Below are 21767 nucleotides of genomic sequence, written 5' to 3'. Positions count from 1 at the left end.
CTCTAAGTGCTTCAAGATTGATTCTTTGAGGACCTGCTCCATGATTTTTCCAGGGACTGAGGTGAGGCTGACTGGCCTGTAGTTCCCAGGATCATCCTGCTTCCCTTTTTTTAAAGATGGGCACTGCATTAGCCTTTTTCCAGTCGTCCGGGACTTCCCCTAGTTGTCATGAGTTTTCAAAGATAATGGCCAATGGCTCTGTAATCACATCCGCCAACTCCTTTAGCACTCTCGGATGCAGCGCATCCAGCCCCATGGACTTGTGCTCGTCCAGCTTTTCTAAATAGTCCCGAACCACTGCTTTCTCCACGGAGGGCTCTTCTACAGCCTCTAAAAAGCTCTAAGTGTCCTAAGGATTAAACTTAAAATCAAACCAGCTGTTCAGCTATCCAAAAAACACCATATATTCAAATAACTTGTTAACTAGCATTAGACTGGTAGGAGGGGAAGCATTCTTCTGTTGATTTTCCTCTTGAGAGAATGCAGGGATTGGACATGATGCTGGTCTGAGGGCCCTGGTTTGAGAGATTCAGGTCCCCACCCCATCCCTGCCGCCACCGCCCCCTTTCCCCCCCAAAAAAAGCACTGCTAGACTGAGGGGCAAGGGGGAGCTGTAAGGTAAATAATTCTATTGACTGACTTCAAGGCCTTGTCTACACTGGAGACTTGTCCCGCTTCTAACTATTGGTGGCCAAGATGGTAATCAGAATGTATGTAGTGTGGTGTTTTTTTTTGTTTTTTTTTTTGTGGTTCAATGTTTCAACCTGCTAGTCTAGAAACACTTTGATGAACCAGTATAATATTTTCAGGACCAGTAAGTTCTTCCAGGCACTTGGCCTGGACCAATAATCTGAAATAACTACACCAACTTGTTTGGGGCTTTTCTACAGTTAAAAGCAGTAGAGAGCTATGTATGGTTGGGAAACTTGGGGTTAGCTGAAATTTCTCCTCTGCTGTTTGATGCAGCTCTCTGCTTCCCACCTGTCGTCGTCCCCCCCCCCCCTCCCCGTTTCTCTCCTCCCTTTCTTGTAAAATGTGCCTTTCTCTCTATCCTCCTATTCTGGTGCTGTCTAGATTACAAAATCAACTTTCTGGGTACCTCATAATGGACTACTGTACCACATGATGCTGTTAAAACACAATCCCATCTTGCAGTGTGGACAAAGCTTAACCATATTTTAAACATATCCTCAAAGATGGCATTCTTCCTCCTTTCCCTGTTGTATCTTTCCTCTTCCCCAAATTCTGCCTCTTTGTTTTCATGTATAGGAGTTATTTCTAATTTCAGTCTATTTAAAAGGTTTACATTATTTTTATTGCCTCTAAGCCAAGTTTCTGATTTAAATCAATATTTGCTGGTAAAAATGTACTAAAATTAAGGTCAAGATCCATTCAGGTATTTAAAGCATTCCCTCTTCTCCCCCCCCCCACCCCCCCGCCACAAATGTGGCTTTGATTACTCTTCTGCTGGTTTTCTGCTCTTGTGCTTCACTTTGCAAGTTTTGATACTAGGGTACACGATGTGGTTGACATCTGAGATCCTAAGAGAGAGATGTCTGACAAACAGGTCTCTGATCAGACAGTCCTACAACTGATCATGGGTAGGCAGATTACTGGCCCCAGGCAGAGCCTCACTAACTTCAGTGGGGCTCTTTGTGGGCATGGTAGTCCAGCTACATATTATCAATTTCTGGACTGAGGCCTTTGAGCCTGATACAAACCCCACTTAAGTCAAGGGGAGACTTTCCATTGACTGTCTGCAAGGGACTTTGGATCAGGCATTTGGGCCTAATCAGACAAGATGCTGATCAAAATGACGTACTGGGCACTGGTCTGGGACTTGGGCTCTTCTACTAGCCTTCTATGTGACCATTAGCAAATATCTACCCTTTATCTCCATTTTACAGATGGGGAAATGGAGGCACAGAATGATACTTGCCTCCTTTTGTAAAGCACGCCAAGATCTCTTGATGAAAAGCACTATATGATTCTGAGAGAGTTGAGGGTTTAAAGCACCGTAGTATCTTAAAGGATCACTAGCAATGGACAAACTATTTCCACACCAAATTTGATAGATCCCTAAAGGGAAGGGAGACGGACGGGGCAAGAGCTCTTTTTTTCCCTCCTTCCCATCTCCCACTGCTGTGGTGAGGCTAATGTCTGACTTCTTGCTAATTCCAAGATGTGGCCACTTTCTGAATAACAACTCCGTTTTTATTTTTGTTTCCATCTGGCTGTCGTCTTGACAGTCAGTGCACTCCAAGTAGTTAAATTGCCATTAGTCACTTCTCTGCTTCAAGATAACAGATGATTGCACAAGGAATTTAGAAACAGTGGGAGAAGTTACATGGCCCTGCAGATTTCATAGATGTAAACCAAAACAAAAAGATGTGCTGGCAGTCATTCATATTGAGGATGTGCTGCATCACCCCAGTGCTGTTGCTATGTGGCAGCCTCTCTGCTTATGCGAAGGACTCTGTAAACATTATATGGTACACAGTCTGTCTGCAAAGGCTGTTGCAAAGGCCAGCCTAGTCTCAACCTACTGCTATAGACCATCAGTGGGAGCTCATGAGAGAGGGGAGGAGGGGTCAGCAATTTGCAGGGCTGGACCTAATTCAATTTCAAACATAGGCCAGCTTAGAGATGATGACGAATGGACATCAGTGGCTTAAATGTATATGTGTATGTATATGAGGAGAGAGAGAACATTTCCTCCAGATAATGTCGGCAAAGGCCCTTCTGGCATCTGGTAAACATGGTGCCTTATCCTGATGCTTTAAATGTACAGTAATCAGGCCAGGAGGCTGCTGCTTTAGAGGAAGGCTAAAGTTGGGTGTTGCTGCAGCATTCATGGCTCTACACCTGTGAGCCCACCCTGCTGATGACTCATCTGTTATAATGGCTCATAGCGCTCTGCTTAGCTGCCCTCCTTTTATTATTACAGTGATGCATTTGTGCCTTTATAGTTAAGGCTGTCAACATTTTATTTATAAACCCCTGTTTCCCCATAAATGAAAGGACTGCCAGCCCTGTTTTTCCTGACATCCAGCAGCCCTTAAAGGTTTTAAGGGGACTTGAGGCTTTTCTGAGCTGCTCTAAATAAAAAATACCTTAATTTGTATGAGTTTAAATAGATTGCATCTATTTATACCTTTATTCTTCTGAGCGTCAATACTCTCTCCTCCCCCCCGCCCCCAAATTCAGTCTTCTCCTCCCCCAGTGCAAACATTAGGCTACTCTCTTCCTTCTGCCCCCATTTCGTTGCTACAAAGGGAAGCACAGTTGTGCTAGGGGTCTGATCTTCTACAACAGTTGTGAGAGGAATCAGGCCTCAGTTCATGGAAGTAGGCAGATAATTGAGGAAGGAAGGGCAATGTAACACATGCTCTTGAGGTATGGGGATTTCAAAATGATTTCTTTAGGCAATGTCCTCTCCTAGCTAGGAACAGAACCAGGGATTTTCAGGTGGAAATCTCCTCAACAGTGAATGCTGCTCAGAACAGTATTTGCTTCTAATCTTGGCTTCTGACAGTTTCCCCCAACTTTCTCCTTTAGATGGATGGAGGAGGGGAGAAAACTGCATAGCTGGGGGACCACTGAGAGCTTGGCCACTGAACTAGCTATGCTGCTGTGGGACAGGGTACCTGGGACTCTTCCTTAAAGAAAAGGCATGCCACTGGAAAGGCATTGGAGCCTAGATTCAACCTGGATACTCCAGTTCTACCCCTGTTTAAGGCCATGCATTTTGCCCACCTCCTCTCAGCAATGCTATTATGAAAAGATACTACAGTTGTGTCTACTTCACTCACTAGCAGAAACCAATGGGTGAAATAATCCAAACTGGTTGGTTAAGACTGTGCTTGATGTCTCTTCCTCGATAACCTGGCTACTCCCAGAAGGAATGCGTGGCTTTATAGGGATTCCTCAGTTGGATGATTGGGTAAGTTGAAAAATACATGGTAACCTTTTAAAAAGAACCTCTTTCCCCCCTGCCCCCAGCTCTCTGGAGGTGAGCTCTAGAGAGGTGCTTTGTGTCTGCCTCTCTGCAAGGATCCCAGTGTTACAGCTGTTTTGGTCCCAGGATATTAGAGAGACCAGCTGGGTGAGGCAATATCTTTTATTGGACCAGCTTCTGCTGGTGATAGAGAGAAACTTTTGAGCTTTTCAGAGGTCTTCAGGTCCATGTGCCTTGAAACTTGTATCTCACCAACAGAACCTGGTCCAATAAAAGATATTACTAAAGTTCACCCACCTGGTCTCTCTGCAAGGAGATCTTTCTGCACCCAGGAGGGAGGGTGAGGAGAGAGCTATACTTCTGAAATATAGCTGTAGAACGTAACCTCCATCAGTGCAGGATGACTGCATGCACTATGCAATTGCCCGTGAGCTTGAGGGTATAGAGCTGGGGTATGATTTCCAGCTTGTGGAGACAACTAGTACTTATCCAGCTGGTTTGCAACATTAAAGTGTAGACATGATGGTGCAAGCTGGTGCCTTGAGTGAATGCCTAGGGTCTCAGATGGTATGTATTCAGGGCAACTAGCCTATCCTGCTGCTTGTGCTGTTTTTAGCTAGTCTCCTTGAGCTGAGAATCGTACCCCCCAGCTCAAAGTGTGATTATACCTTAACTCTGCCCTGTTCTGCGTGAGCACTTTCCTCACCTTATAGAAAACAGGGAAACTGAATGGCCTGCTCCTCACTGCACGTGGTCCATTTAACGCAGGATGGAAGATATGTTTCTGGGTGCCCTTTGCTACTATTGTTTGTAATTTAATTGTCCATGACTTTGCTGAGAAGGCAAAAGAGCTTGCTTTTCATTTAGGCACCTAAATAAGGGTTTGATGGCTGGTGCTGAGCATTTTGAAAAATCTGATCCTAAAAGTTCAGTCTTTAAGAAAAAGGGTGCTTCCTGCTACAAGCAAGAGTGAAATTTCCATTGAAGTCAATGGAAGCCTGAGCAGGCCCCAAGTTCCTAGGGAAAAAATAATTAATTTCCTATCGGTTAAGAGCCTGCTCCTGGGTGGTGCTGAGTGCACATGCATTCTATTAGTATTAATGGGACATGTTTGGCATGTTGTGGGCTGCAATGAGCACTTCAGGGGGTGGGAGCCCAAGGCACTAATCCTGCAAGCTGTTCCTCACATGTGAACCCCCGCCCCCACCTCACTGATGTACAGGCCTATACCCACACATCAGCAGGCAAGATCAGGGCTTACATGACCACTTCAGCTTATGGAAGACCTACTTCCAAGTGACTGCTTATTGTAAACTTGCTTCTGCTCAAGTATCTTGTTGTGGGGAAGGTGAATAGGATGAATTCAAGAAAAGCTGCACCATGAGGTAAGAAAAGAAAATGTTTTGACTCATTGTATTTCTTTTGTTTGAATATGAAAAATGTTTTAAATTACTTACCCTGTCTTCTGACACCAATGTCCTGTTCTGACCTCGCCATCACCCCTCTGAGGGGGAGCAGATGTCTAGGGTCTTGTATATCATTTTCCCCCCATTATGGAGAAATCTTATGTAAAGTCTAAGTGTCTTTTACTTACACATAAACATTAGACCTCAGACAGAGGTGATCAAATAGCATATGGGGCAGTCTCTTTCAGGAGTCTTAACCCAACACCAATGCCTGCTTCCCACGGAGCAACTCTAGCTCCAGAACCTGGCATTTCTGACACAAAAAATTTCTAACTGAAACACAGCATGTCTTCCCCACAACCTGAACACTTGCTCACATGTTAAGAAGACTTGGAAGACCGTGTAGTAGCAGTACCTGCTGACATCAGTATGATTAATTTTTAAAGTTCCAAACCCTCTTTTCTTTGTCCTTTAATCAGGTGCAAAAGAGCATTTAATATTGTGACAAATGACAATGTAGTAGGAGGTCTGAGTATCATTTTTCCCAGACAGTTTTGCCTGGCTGTCAGAAAGGAATATAACTTTAGCTTGGGGTATAATCGGTATGCACACAAAGATAGGAAGACACGGTGATTATATCCTACTTGCAAGAACATGCTGGGCACTTTAATCTGGGTTGCTTCACAAGGATTTAATTAATACAGATAAGAAGGGGGTTCATTGAATATAATGAGTCTGGTCCTGGTCTTGTTTATGTGGCTGTCATTACCTTGGCTTCTGTGGAGTTACTCTTGAGTTACACAGGTGTAAATAAGATCAGAATCATGCTAATAGATGGCACCTGTTCTATATAGCAGATATTCGAATAGTGGTAGGATTCAAATTGTCTAGTCTTCCTGTCAGTAACACATGTATGAAACCCCCCCCCCCCCCGAAATTAATGGGCTTACATGAACATAGCTGAAAGCAAGGTTCCTACTGAAATTTAGTGGTTATTTAAGGATGGGTGTATAAGGGGTGGGGAAATGCACTTAGGAAGCATAAGGGGATCTTGTTAGGTTGACACCTTAAAATTGGGGGTTAAAAACATTTTTAAAAGTCACTGCTGGTTAGGAAGATTTGTTTGCTTTAAAGATGTGCCGGTTTGGCAAAACATTCCCTTGTTTGCAAACAAACTATTCTGTGGCTGTGCTGATGGATGAGCATCTAACCAACTTGAAATGAAACTGTTCAAATCCAAAAGTGAAATTGCTCAGTCCGTTTTCATTAGCTATAAAAGGCACGGAGTATGTCCTATAAAATAAGTACTAATTCAGTTAGTAATACCGGTAAAGACATTTTTGTTTTTAAAACAGTGGCTGGATTTTTTTGCAGTTGTTGAGCACTCATACTTTCAGCTCAAGTCGCTGAGAGCTGTAGGGGCCCAGCACCTGAGGCTTCATAAGGCCTTATGAGTCTTTTAAGCTGAGGGGGTGAAATCTTGGCCTTAATAAAGTCAATGGTAAAACTCCCATTGCTTGTGATGGAGACAGGATTTCGCTTCGTGTCCTGGTGCCTGTACCTCCCTTAGACACTGCCTACCACGAGCCACTGGAGGGCGCCCCAATACAAGCTGAACCCTGCAGTGGGGCTGTGGCTGATTAACTCCGCGGAGCTAGCCCCGCTGCTGCTGGTAAAGTAGTGTGATAAATCACTACGGCGCACAGAAATGCATGAAGGGCCTGCCCCCTACCCGTTTGAATCGTGTTTCTCGTGGGACCGTAACCTCTCAAGAAGTGAGACCTACAGGAAACCAAGCTTACTTTACCGAGGAAGGAGCTGAACGGCTCGGTTTATGTGACTCAACAAGGGTCTCTGGAAACAATCGTTAACAGTAGAGGGTGCACAAAGCATCTTTCTTTCTTTCTTCCCCCGCAGCATACTATAAAGAAAACACATGAGAAGGCTAATACACGACTGCCTTGCTGTGTCTCCATTGCGCAGGCGCCAGTAGTAAATTCACAACTTCGTGCAAAGCCACAGCTCGTGCAACCCTTCTTGCACGAAGCGTGGGGCATGGCTGTCTCCCCGCCTTCCCACCCAGCTTCAGCGGTCAAAGTAACGTGAGCATTTCATTGAACTTGGGTGATTGAACTCTCCTGTTAATGGTGATTTCCCCACCGCTTTCCTCTGGGGCTCATTTTCTCCCCCCATCAGAAAAGCTAACGAGCAACAACTACTGTCCTACTTCCGGGAACTCTGAAACACTTTGCAAGGGATTAAATATACCCTCCTCCTCCTCCCCATAATTGCTTGGGCTGTTGGCTGCTTGCCTATGTTATGCAGATCTGCTGCATTTGTAGTCTCCCCAAACAGTTAGATGCAATGTGTCATAGCCCCTATACAGCCCTGGCAACTCCTCGACTTCTGGGTTTACATAATGGAGGGCTCCTTCTCAAGGTGCAAGTCAAAACCCAGAGCAGGCGCTCAGCCTACAACTCCCAGCATTCCCGGTCCCGTAGCTTTGAGGAATGAACCAGCTGTTGAGGACGGCGCCTGCGCAATGCTTCGGAACCCGCTTCACAGGGCCACACCCCCGGGGAGGGCGGGGGAGGCAGCAGCATCTGAAACACTAAACCATCAGAGAGAGAGAGAGAGAGCGCGGGGGGGTGGGGTGGGGGGGAGGAGAATGGAGTAGCAGAGCAATACGGAGGGGGGGAGAAAACACTAGTGAGGGGGGCGCGAGCGGTGACTTTCTGAAAGAGGAAACTCCAGGAGGGGGAAATAAGGAGGAATAATGCACTAGAGGAGGGAGGCTGCTAGGCGTGCAGAGAATCAGCAGCACCTACAGCAACTGACATCCCTGCTGCAGTGCCGCTACCTTGGCTGGCTGATACTGTCAATGGAGCTGGAAAATATCGTTGCCAACACCGTCTTGCTGAAAGCCAGGGAAGGTAAGGGAGAGCACAGCAAGGGAGAGGGAGCATCCCTGTCGCATTTTCCCTCCTGGTCGTGGCAGGCAATGCACAACCGGAGGAAGGGGGAAAGGCATACGGCGGCTTTGTAGACCCCGTGCTGATTCTGATCCCTCTCGAGGTTGCATGTGGGCTGAACCTGCCTTTAAAAGGCTCATTTGAAACAAAAGAATGTTGGTCTCCAGCTGTGAGGAGGTTCCGCGGGAAGATATTTTTGAGATCGCAGAGATTATAAGGGTAAAATAGTCACCGCTTCTCTCCAGTCTGATCCCACAGATTGTGCTATTGTTAAAGGTCAGCTGCAGATACGTTCATTCAAAAGGGTTAGCAAATATGCAAATAGCCTTTTATTCTGTATGGTGCGACTGGCAGAGTACAGCCATTGCCTCCGTCGGCATTATCAGGTGTTATACTGTAGCCGGCAACTGTCCATTTTTAAGAATATTTTTTTATCCTAATCCAGTTTTATATGGAAAATCGAGTAAATGCAAACGCAGCGAGGTGACATGCAATTAGCTTCTACGGTGCATATGAAAAGGGACCTCGATCTGCAAAATAATGCACGGGTTTCGGGGGGGATTTTGTGTGTGAATAGCTGAAGTGGCGGCTGTTTCTTTGCTTGCTGTGTTACCAACCGATGATTGTATGCAACTGCTATTAAACGTTCTGTTTTGAAAGGCAGATCTGGTTCGATTTGTGAGAGGTGGTTGATGCTTGAAGGGAAGGGGCTCGAGAGAGGCTAAAAGAAAATCCTCGCTAAAAAGATCGATGCTTATCCTTTTAAAAATGCAACATATACGTTAAAAATATCCGGGCGAGCTACAGAGCTAGCTGCATTGCCGAAGATGACTCTAAAATACCCCTGGTGTGTACAGCGTATTTTCAGAGGGGGAAGTGGTTTTCTGGTCTGAATGATTAGGTTTCTACTGAGCCTGGCTCAGAGGGTACCCTTTGCGAAGCTTTCACATCTTGAGAGGATCATAACGGAACAGCTCATTAACCTGACTTGCAGTATTTAATATTTCCATTCACTGCGTTTGATGAATGAAGAACCCCTTGCCAAAAAGATAATGACTCCCATATCTTCGGTATCTCGCACATCTTTCCCGTTCTCAGTCTGAGCCCTGTGTGTATATGGCACGCACGGATCTCAGCTGGATTTTCATTAGATAATGCAGCAGGGTATCCTTTGGCTGTTAAACTTGTGGAAATTAAATCGCTCCTTGGAAGCTTCCATTCACTAGAAAACCATCTGACACTTATTTCAAATGCCCCCCCCCCTTTTTTTTTCTTCCTTGGGGCGATGGAAGTTTCCATCAACAATAACAGTCTTCACTGTTTATGTGGTGTCCCTCCCGGAATAACACATCTGATCCTTTGAATTTGAAAACATCACTTTTATGGGTCTCCAGTGTTCTAGAGGTAGCTTCCTTCCACTGGCTAATCCTGATGGTATTCGAGTTCTTCTGTGTGGTAAGGACAGTGTGAACACCTGTGTGCAAGAGATTGTATTCCACTGATGGCTAAGAGCTCAAGGGGAGGGGGGAGAACCACTAGCGAGAACATCTGTGAGGAGCCACCTGGTGGTTGGAAAATTATTATACGTTACATGGCTTGGGGAAACAAATCTCTTGGCAGTCAAAATTATTACTTTTGAGATCACTACATGTGTATAGGCAGCAGGCCATTCCGAGTGCCATGGCTCTAGAGGGATAGAAAGTTAATTCCTCTTTGTGTGACTATATCAGATTACTGCAAAATCTATAGTATGGAGCCAGTTCTGACATAGGCTCCTATCTCCTTCTGATATTCCTCTTTCTTTCCTTGGAGGAACAGACCCTATATTATTTATAAAGTTGAATTTGTGAAGCTTTAGTCTGTACTAATCTAATTTATTCTTAGGTGGGGGTGATTAACCTTTATTTACTGGGCGAAGGAATTAGATTTTCCTGAGAAGCCTCAGAAAGGGATTTCTGAGATGATCATACAAGATATTTATTTGTTCATTCTGTCAGCATTCCACCAGCACCTATCTGGAGATCTCAGTGACAAACAGCTCAGGAATTAATGTTTTAAGCTTCTTATTTCATTCCTTCTCCTTTTGTCCAGTTTGCCCCCAAACTTTGGGACCTAAACCAGGCAGCAATTTTACCTTGGGGATCCCCTCTCCACAGAAACCATTTCAACAGAGATTTATTATGTACAGAGGTATACAACAGAGCAAATTTCATGGTGTATGAGAGCAGGATTGGTGTGATTTACAAGGAAACAAGTCCACGTGGAGGAACTCTTTGCTTCTAGATGTTAAAATTTCTCTTAAGCCCCCAGATGGAATTATTTCATGCAAGCATTGCAGCCCTGATTTTTTGATTGGTTAAAATAATATGTGAATCCAACATTTCTTAAACTTCAATATACTGAAAACAGTTACTAGAGCAAAACTGTTCTAGATGTGATATAAACGGCAGAGTTTCATGCACTTTCCTCTGAAGCAACTGGTACCGGCCACTGCCAGAGACAGGACACTGGCCCAGAATTGGACCTCAAGTCTGATCCAGTCTGGCAATTCCTATTTTCTTACAGGAGTACAAATAAAGGAATACTAGTGTTATTAAAAAAAAAAGAGAGAGAATTTCAACTACTCCACTCAGCATTATACTAGCGCATGAATGCCTGAGACAAAACAGTCAGAACTGCATAACAACATTTATATAACTCACGGGGTATTTTGAGATTTACCTACAGAGTAAAGCCATGAAATCCTCAGAATTAAAGATGTGCTTGCTCGCGCATGCGTGCTCTCTCTCTCAAAGAATACTAGCTATAGATCAGTGGATTATTCTTTTCTGACTTCAAACTAGAGCATTCTTATTTTCTGCTGGGTTTTTATCAAATGGCTGAGGGTATGTCTACATGACAATCAATAAAAATAAAGGACCCACAGAAGTGAGTCTCTGAGCCCAGGTCAATTGACTCAGACTCACAGGGCTCATGCTACAGGACTAAAAATAGCAGTGTAGATGCTCGGGCTGGAACCTGGTCTGAGTCCCATCTCCCCTCACTGGGTTTCAGAGTTGAACGTCTATGCTGCCATTTTTAGCCCTGCAGCATGAGCCCAAGTCACCTGACCCAGGCTTTGAGACTCACTGGCTGTGGGTCCTTTTTTTTTTTTTTTTTTTTTTTTTTTTTTGCAGTACACTTAGAATATGATTTGGCATCACCAGTATGTCTATTTCAGATTTAAGATATCTAGTAATACTTTAAAACACCAGTATTAATGTTCTTAAGAAATATAGTTGTCATTTGCAGAGAATCAGCTAGGGTTGCCAACCCTCCAGGAATGGCCTGGAGTCTCCAGGAATTAAAGATTAATCTTTAATTAAAGATTGTTATGTGATGAAATCTCCAGGAATACATCCAACTAAAATTGGCCACTTTAAAATCAATGTATTGCAAGAATTTTAAATATGGCTATATACTGAATGGTCTTTTGCTACCCTGATCGTCAAGGAAGTTCCAGTAATATTGAAAGAATTTGTATAACAAATTCATTAGCTGGAATTGAAAGTTAAAGGTACAGTAAAACATCTAGGTTTGTAGCCCCCAAATTTATCTTATGTCTTTTGTTCCATGGCTGAAAAGTTTGTGAAATTTGTTGGAGGTGTGTGTGTGTGTGTGTGTGGTTTTTGCTTTAAAAAAAAAATGCTTCATAGCATTAGGGGGTTTTAAAAATAAGAGCCTAGTACACCTGGATGACCCCACAATACTAAAGGAAAAGATACGTAACAGATTGTCTTGTGGTTTTCAAGATGTTATTACAAACTGCAACAAGTAAAATAGTCCTAAAAAAATCTGTGTTCTCTGAAGCAATTGTAGATGATTGAGACACCCGCTTGTACTGAATACCAAGACTTAAGTAACTTTTTTTTAAGTCAAAAGTAACTGCATCTGAAACTGAATTTGCAAAAACTTTGGCCCTTTTCTTGAAAACTCTTTTCTGTGTGTTCTTAATTGTACTTCCAGTTCAGTTAAGCACATGCATAAGTATTGGCAGGGCTCGGGCCTTTACTGATTGCTGTTTTACCAAGAGTGAAGGTTTATATTAGCTGAAACAATAGGGGGAGATGCTGGGGGTGAGGTAATATCTTTTATTGGACTAACTTCTGTTGATGAGAGAGAGAGAGAGAGAGAGAGAGGGAGAGACGAGCTTTCAAGGGACCAATGTGGCTGCAACAACACTGCCCTGAAACAATAGGGATGTTCTGAAAATTACAGGAGCTCCACCAGCGCAGCAGTCGCTCAAAGAGATGGAAATGAAGAAAGTAATTAAACTAAATAGTGAGGTTCAGTCAATGGCTATGGCTTGACGTTTTCTGACAAGCAAAACATTGTAGCAAAAGGGGCCTATTCTGCTCCCACTGGAGTCAATGGAAGTTTTGCCTTCTATTTCAATGGGAGAGTGAGGCCCAGAGTACTCGGGCAAGGGTTCAAAATGGTTTTAAACCAAGGTTTCAACAAGCCTGCAACATTAAATCCAGTAAGGAGAACTATGTCAAAGACTTGGAAGTAGAGCTAGATAAATATTTTCCAGCAAATATTGGTTTTTAGAACATTTACTTTGGCTTTGCTTGTGCTCCCTTTATGCAAGCTCATTTTGTGATTGTTATAGGGCACAACCATGAGTGGAAAGTGGATTTTTAAGCTGAAATTGACCTGGAAAGCAAACTTTAAATTGTTTGTATAAAACAGTCATGCCAGAAACCTGATGATTATAATAAAGAATTGCACTCATCCAAACTATGAACAAAACCAATGCACTGTGACTTATGTGACCAGTCATAAATGAACAATGCAGCTCAAATTGCATGTCATGGAATAAACAATTTGCACAGAAAAAACCTTAATTGAACAATTGCAAGTAATGAATAAACTGAAGAAAAATTTGACCTATTTGCAGGATGTTCATGATTTTATAGGCAATATTAATCATGTAAATTATTAATTGAGTTATCAGCTGTACTCAGAAATCTGTGGGGGTTTTTTAATGGTGTTTTTGAGTGTGAAGGTTTCTCTCTCTCTCTCTCTCTCTCTCTCTCTCTTTTTTAAGTGATGTTTCCTCAGTTTCATATTTCTTTTCTCAATATACCATTGTGTTACACAAACTACCAAGCTTGAGGAGGTTTCAGTAGAAATTATATCAGGTTTAACTAAACAGAAAAAGTAATTGATAGGAACAAAAAAAGATACATTGGACCATCTTCTATTAATTTGAAAAAGAACAAGCACCAAGGGTAAGGAGCACGTGAAGATAAACTAGATAGCTAAATAATAACAAGTGTAGTCATCCAGTCAAGTCATGATTTTGGAAAACCAGAATATGTAATACACACTTGCCCAGACACTTAAGATAAAAGCACAACACAGAGGCCTTGATGTTTCAAAAACACAAGATATAGGTAAAAAAACAATGACTGTAAAGCTGCAAGGAAAGAGACTAGAGGGTGAGTACCACTAAGGGACAGATCTCTCCTTTTTTAATCCTAGAATATCAGGGCTGGAAGGGACCTCAGGAGGTCATCTAGTCCAACCCCCTGCTCAAAGCAGGACCGATCCCCAATTTTTGCCCCAAATGGCCCCCTCAAGGATTGAGCTCACAACCCTGGGTTTAGCAGGCCAATGCTCAAACCACTGAGCTATCCCTCCCCTCCCATACTTGTCTCTCCCTCCCAGGTTAAGTACTTATCATGAAAGATAATGGGGACGGGAATACCCTTATGTATTTGTCCATTAAAGTAAATGAAATGAATATTACTTTCAGTTTTGCTATAATGCAGCCATTTCCGTGATCTCAGAAAGAGTAGCTGATGTACTGACTTGTTTAAACACTCATTCAACCAACGTGTGCACAAAAGCAACTTTTCCTCTGGCAAATTCCATTATTATGATAAAGCCTTGAAGTAGAAAAATCATAGTTTGCTTTGCTTGGAGGTGAGCAAAGTTTGCCCTAAAGAGCCTAATCCGGCTTTCCCTGTTCAGGCAAAAGTCCTACTGTGAGCAGATTGGGCCCAGAATAGGCCACACTAAATACACTGTACGTAGCATGCCAAAACATTAGGAAGACAAGGTGGGTGAGGTAATATGGGGCCAACATGGCTACAACTACACTGCATGAACCACTAGGACGTTCACTGTGGTTGAATAACAAGAGTCACAAGAAATCAGGAAATAGGAGTATGGAATGTGATGCCTAATTCTCTTGCAAAAAGGGAACATGGTGGGGAGAGAGAGATTTCTTTCCACAGTGCAAGTGCTGCAGTGCTATCCTATGCTACAGTCCTTACCAAAATGAAAACAACTTGACACCGTCTAAGTAAACCTCAATCAAGAAGATATCCGACCTGTAAATGCAAAACAGAGGGTTATAATGCAAGCTCATATTAAACATAGGTGTGTGTGTATATATATATATATAATGGCAAGGAGAAATCAGAAGATATATGTACATTCAGTGTTTGAGGCTCAAAATTCATGGATTTTTGGAAGATAAAAATACACAAAACCTAATATAAATATTTTCACATTTCTTCTTAAATATCCCTGAAAACTTTTTCTTAAAAAAATAAAAGCATCCTCATATCCTGTCCGAAGGTGAAAACTACTTTGTGCTAGTGAATGAACTAGAATGTGAAATTGACCAAGATCAGTTTAATTTTGTTTTCTCTGTTCATTTCAGTCCCCTGAGACAATTGGTATAAAGTGTGAACAGTAAATTAGATTGTACTAGCTCTACCAGTTATATAACTCTTAGGTGCCATAAATAACACTGCTAAGACTTTTTTGTTAAATATGATTATCTGGATAGTGCCTTTGTCTCAACTGTTTAAAAGGTCACACACTTTGTGTGACGGAGAGCAGGCAATGGGCAAATCATTTCACTTTTGTCCTCCTTTTCAGGGCTTAGGATAGGAACTTTTAAAAGATATTTGGATACATTAGTATTACCAGCCTCCAGTACTTAACAATCTTGAGTCACCCCTCACCTCACCACCCCCAAAAACTATGAGATTAAATTAAAAATGAGATTTTTTTAAAAAAAGCAATAAATTTAGGGTTATTTTATTTGCCTTTGGGTACTGAGCCTTTGGGGGTTCATGTTTTCAGGAAGCTCTCAACCATGAGAGCTAGGAACTTGTAAGGAAAGAGAGTGAGTGCTGAGATTCTTACATAATTGCACAATTCCATGAATTGAGGCTTTTCAAAAAACACAGAATATTGCAAGACTTACAATGAAAACGCAAGTTGGCAACACTGAATAGACAAACAACCCTGCTGCCAAAGTGAGGCTGTAACAGTATTCTTTAAGAGGGTTTTTTTATTATTGTAAAAAAGGTGGTGGTTACAGAATATTAGGGAGAGTGAATTAAAAACAATAAACTACATATGAAATACAAGCTGTAAAACTGATCCAGGCAGTCATGGTTCCATACCACTCACTGCATGTTTAAAAATAATAATGGATCTGCTAGAGGGCATATTCTAGTTTGGAATCTACTATCTTTCAAAGAGTGCTTTGTCCTATACCCATGATAAAAGTAAATCTTACGTATAGTACTAACAATTTGGTTAAATACCCCCCCCCAAGTGATTATTGTGTAGACTCTTTGTCAAGCTTCAACTATTTCAAAGCCTGAAAGACATTGTCCTGCCTGGTTTAAGGTACTGCATTTGTGCACAGAAGTTTTCTTTAGACAACATAATCCTAAAATATATTGCTAGGTTCTTTACAAACTTGTTAAAAAGTTTTAGAAATAACTGAATTGGTCATCATGGTAATTAGCTTTAAAGAAGGGCCAGTTTGGAAGAGAAACTATTAATTTTCTCAGATATTGCGTTTCAAAAGAATGGTTACACAAAAACCCAATCAAAGCAAAAAACAAAACAAAAAACGCACAACCCATTAAAAACACAACACAAATATGATTTTTTTTTTCCTTTTTAGGGATGACGGCAATACTAAAAGAAACATATACTTATGCCACCCAAGCAGGTTCTTTGATGGCTCTAACCAAATAGGATGCTCTATTTTTACGGCTATCATAATGTTTTTGTTATGGGTGCACCCTGTCACCATATAAAAAACAAAGATGTGAAATGAGCCAGTCCTCAAATTGCCATACTTTTAACTTCCCTTTCTGGAAGATACCAATACAGATCTGAGCATGTCCTTATTGCCAATAGATTAGCAATACATCTTATACAAGACAAACGTTCAGTATCTGAGAACTCAGCTGTAGGACAAGAATTTTAAAAAGGGTAATAGAAGTGGACAGGGCCTATTTAGAAAGAAAGAGATTCACTGTAGTGACAGACCTTATCTGGTGGCAATGACTCGTGTCACTCATCTCCTAATGGAATATTAACATGCATATGATTATTGTAATTTGACTTTAGCAAGGTTCATAAACCATGACAGCTGAGTGCAGCATCTGATTTCATGTCCTGCAGCCCATAAGAGGTGATATTTTTTTCAAAAAATAAACCTGTTGTAAGGAAGATCTCAGTTGTTTCCATAAAGATACAGGAAATCAACACACGATAAAACCAAGATAGGTCAACTCTTTTGAGTTAAGGGGAAGATTTCTCCAGTGGAGACCAAGAAATAAATAAATTCCATTCTTGGAATTTGGAGTCACTATAGAAATTGTTGCCTCAAATACAGTAAATTAGTATGAATGCGACAGTTTACTTTTAAATAGAGGATTAAAAAACAGAGTATTCCCTTTAAAGCATGTAACCATTTCTTCTTGAAAAATTTGTCTCAAGAGTTTAGGCTATTTTCATGATGATCCAATTTAGATGAATCAGGAAAACCATTAAAATATGAGTTTTCTGGCCTTCACAGAAAGATTATGCGAACTTATGCTAAAGAGCCAGTGGGTAACAGCAAAAACCATTACATAAAATGAGATTGATACAGTATTCATAGGGGTCTTCATTCTTGGTTATTCTGTTCTTGTTCTTGGGGCAGGGAAGGTGGAAGGAGGCAAACTTTGCTTTAAGCTACTTTCAGTTTGTTTTCCACTTGTCTGCTGAGGGTGTGCAGAGGCCTGCCTGACATCTCGTGCAAATCAGACCTACACTGATGCTGCTTGGCCTTACACTCCACTCCCCTTGGCCCCCTGTGGATGTATCTGTTGTTGACTGAGTCAGTATATTTTGGTGTATAGTTTGCTCTTGATATGTGGAGTCCTCTGGCATTTCAGGTTCTGTTCTGCCCAGGAGAGGAGGATTTGGGCTTTTTTTTTTTTTTAAGAGATTAGGACTGTGTCCTTCTTGATCTGTTGACATATGATATGACTTAGGAATTGGCCTTTATAATCAGCATACTATGGCCTAATAGCCACTCCTCTTGTTTGGTTTGCCTTCCTGGTAAAAATTATTTAACATTGTGCTAGTCTGTTGGGTTATTAACCTGATAATATATTGGAAGCTATTAACTCCTGGTGTATATGGGAATTTCTGGAGCAAACATTAACTACAGTGGCTTGAATAGTTACTTTTATCTGCTCCATTAACCCAATGGGATTATCTTCCTCCAGTGGAAAATAATCAATCTTTTACTTATGGGGAGAATGCCTATACTGGTGTCTTCACATGGTCCTGTTCGGAAAAGGTAGTCAATTATCTTCACTTAAAAAAAAACAACAATCAGTCAAAAAGGAATTTACAGGAAACCGACAACATTTATGGGTTTGTGGTAGGATTTTGCTTTTCTGTATTGGAATAAAGAATTTGGGTAAAGATTTCTGAGGGTATGTCAGCACCTTGAGTTTGGGGGTGTGACTGAGCAGACAGACATACTCACACTAGCTCTTGATCTAACTAGCACATTAAAAATAGTGTATCCATGGCAGCAGGAGCTGCCCCGAGTATGTATCCGTCTGAGACCATAGGCACACACTCATTGTGAGGGCCCTACCAAATACACAGTCCGTTTTGGTCAATTTCACAGTCATAGGATTTTATGATGTCAGCTATTTAAATCAGAAATTCAACAGTATTGTAATTGTAGGGGTCCTGACGCAAAAGGGAGTTGGGGAGGGTCACAAGGTTATTGGGGGCGGGGGGGGGGAATGCAGTACTGCTACCCTGACTTCTGTCTTGCTGCTGGCAGCTGCGCTGCCTTCAGAGCTGGATAGCTGGAAAGCGGCGGCTGCCTGCCGGGATCCCAGCTCTGAAGGCTGCCAGCAGCAGCGCAGAAGTGAGGATGGCCTGGTACGGTACTGCCACCATTCCTTCTGCGCTGCTGCCTGCAGAGCTGGGCCCTCGGTCAGCAGCCGTCACTCTCCGGCCACCCAGCTCTGAAGGCAGTGCAGAAGTAAGGGTGGCAATACTGTGACCCCCACCCCCCCAACAACCCTGCGACCCCTCCCCCGCAGCTCCCTTTTGGGTCAGGACCCCCAATTTGAAATCCTGGTTTCCCCCCATGAAATTTGGTCTTTTGTGCTTTTACCCTATACTGTACAGATTTCACGGGGTGAGAGCAGATTTCACAGTCTGTGACGTGTTTTTTCATGGCCATGAATTTGGTAGGGCGCTACTCATTGTTCATAGATTGTAAAGCCAGAAGAGACCACTGTGATCATTTAGTCTAATCTCTTGCATAACAGAGGCTATGGGATGTCCCTGAATTAATTCCTTCTGAACTAGAGCATATCTTTTAGAAAAACATCCAACCTTGATTTAAAAATTGCCAGTGATGGAGAATCTATCACAGCCCTTGGTATGTTGTTCCAATGGTAAATTAGCCTCACTGTTAAAAATTTGCACCTTATTTCCCATTTTAATTTGTGTTTTATCATTCTGCTGGTACCCCAACCTAACTACAGTGTATGTGTTTGTGGGAGAGAGATCAGTTACTCTGATAACTCGGAATAGAGAAAATGAACAGAAGTCTTTGTCTGATCCAGATCCAGGCTTGTGTCACCTCCAGGCATTATCTCCCTGCGCTCATACGTGTTGAAGGCCACTCCGAAGCTACAGCTAGTGAAGAATATAATGGCTCTTCTACTTAACATGCTCCCTAGGGCAAGCATTGCTATATCACTGCTCCAAAGACTGCTCTAGTCTATTTGCTCCTGACTGCAATATGAAGTGTTGGTGGTGATCTTAAGCCCTGTAAGAGTTGAGGCGTAGCTGTTTAAGAGCTCATCTATCTCCATGCATTACTGTGATAGCTGAGATCCACCAATGAGCTCCTGTTCACACTAACCAACAAAGAATATCTAGGTGCTGAGGGCAGGATGTTTTTAATGGAAGGCTCGAGGCTCCAGGCCTGCACTGGACTTGCTAGTATAGGAGCATGCAGATCCTGGAGCCAGAATGGGGCTTGAATTGGTTCTTTAGGATGTACTGCAGAGTCAGCATTTAGTTTGTCAATCTGGGTTAACATTATCCAGCTGAATGTGGAGCCAATTGACTTCTCACACTCTTTGTACACTAGTGTAACTCCCTTAACTTCATTGGAGTTACTCCTGATTTCCACTGGTGTAAAGCAAAGTTCTTAACCACGTGTCCAACTTTAAGCACGTGTAGTCCCACTGAAGTGAATGGGAATTCTTGGAAGCCCAAGTCAGATAACATCTAATCCCACGAATGCATTTTAAAAAAATCAAAACCACACCCTTTGAAGTTGTTTTCCTCCATAAAAGTCTAAGGAGCCTCTTTTATCATTGCTGGGCAGGAGACTTTGCATGCATAGCTCCCACTACTGCCAATGGGAGTTAAGGATAAAATTCCTGCTCGTCAAAGTGAGACCTACCCCTGTGAGAGTCATTTAAAATTAAGCAATGTTGTATAATGGTGTAACAGTGAACGGGAAGAAAACCAGCCACTCTTCATTTCATATAGCCATGTAATCGAAACAATAAAGAGATGATATCCTAATATTTTTTTAGGAGACCACAGGATACGAAATTAAATTAAAAGTCTAGGAAAATAAAGAACCCTGCAGTTTGATTACACTGTGCTGGATTATTTTTGTAATTATTTTGCTTGAAGGATTTAAAAATGCACATTGCTTTGTTGGAAAGATTAGACAGGGAGCAAGAATTTAAGTCAATATTCTTAAGAAGAAAATCCCACAAGCATAGTAGAGCATTTCTTGGAAATTCTGCAAGGATACTAGTTAAACTGAAAGGACAAAACTTAACAAGAATGGTGGGAAAGATGGATGAGCCTGGGAAGGGCTGCAGAATTCGTGTAGTAGTAACCTAGCTGCTTCTATTTCATGTAATGTCTTTTCATATACATTTAAAGAAACTGGCAAGAACACTTATTCAAAAAAGAAGTGCTAGCCTGAAAGGATACAGATATACATAAGTACTAAGAGTACAATAATGCTAATAATAATAATTAATAATAATAATAAAGGAGGGATATGTCTATGAGCTCTAGGATAAGCACAATTTATTTATTCATAATTAATTTATCTTTTGTGACAGAGCTGTGAGTGGGGTTTCCTTATAATTTTATACCCTAATCCTAGAAATGCTTATGAACGTGCTGAATTTTAAGCATGTGTGTAGTCTCACTGACTTCATTGGGACTACTGACATGTTTAAAATTAAGTGCATGAGTAAATGTCTGTTCTCGTTTGCACTGGTGTTATTCCACTGAAGTCAACGGGGTTACACAGATGTGGCTGGGAGTGAATGTGGCCATTAGCAACTAGATATGGCAAAGACATGTTATGTCGTCATCCCTTCCCCTCCCAGCATAGGAATACATTCTACTGTATATTCTCCAGCGCTTTATCCAGTGTTGATTTAAAAAATTCAGGAGATGGGGATTTTGCTGCCTCCTATGGGAGACTCTTTCGCAGTCTGAGAGATCTAATTTTTCCTTGACTATTTTGCTTAAATTTTCCTTTACTCATTCTCTTTACTCCTAATGACCATCCTAACCGGTTCCTCTTGCTCCTTGGTGTTCACACCCTCCAGATACTTGTCATTGTATTTACCTTTAGCTATTATCTAACCAACTTTAACAGCTTTAGTTCTTTCTCCTGCTCAGCTTGTCCCTCCAGTCATTTTTTTATGTTCTTCCTTGAATTCCTTTCAGTTAGTCAGTGGACCCAGTTCATTCCCAGCAGCAGGAACTCTGTCCAGGGCTGGGTTCAGCAGTGCAAACAGTCAGTGATTCTGATCCTCCAGGTGGCCTAGAATCCACAATGGAGCCAATGCAGTTGACAGTGGGTGGGCCATCCCTAGGGAAGGCGTGGCACCAGGGCTGATGAGATGAACCAGCATATCTTCTGGGTGGCCTCCATCAGTAGGCTTACTATGGAGCTCTACGCACACCTGTGCCACTCCCCAGTGGAGCCCTGTGAAGAAGGCCCTGCCACCTGCCTTGGGGCTGAATGTTGTGCTCCAGATGCAAGATGCTCCT

General features: G+C 42.1%; 1 protein-coding gene across 1 annotated transcript in view; it reads left to right on the top strand.

Moving 5' to 3' along the window:
• The first annotated feature begins 8245 nt into the window (after positions 1–8245).
• Positions 8246–21767, top strand: part of GRK5 (G protein-coupled receptor kinase 5) — a 227799-nt gene continuing 214277 nt past the window's right edge. The window contains exon 1 of the mRNA XM_077823035.1: positions 8246–8297. Coding sequence (XP_077679161.1) covers positions 8246–8297 — 52 coding nt within the window. The remainder of the gene's footprint in view (positions 8298–21767) is intronic.

Source organism: Eretmochelys imbricata, chromosome 7 (assembly GCF_965152235.1).
Source record: "Eretmochelys imbricata isolate rEreImb1 chromosome 7, rEreImb1.hap1, whole genome shotgun sequence".
Taxonomy (NCBI): Eukaryota; Metazoa; Chordata; order Testudines; family Cheloniidae; genus Eretmochelys; species Eretmochelys imbricata.
The sequence above is the reverse complement of the archived record's forward strand: the minus strand, read 5'-3'. Positions and strand labels throughout refer to the sequence as shown.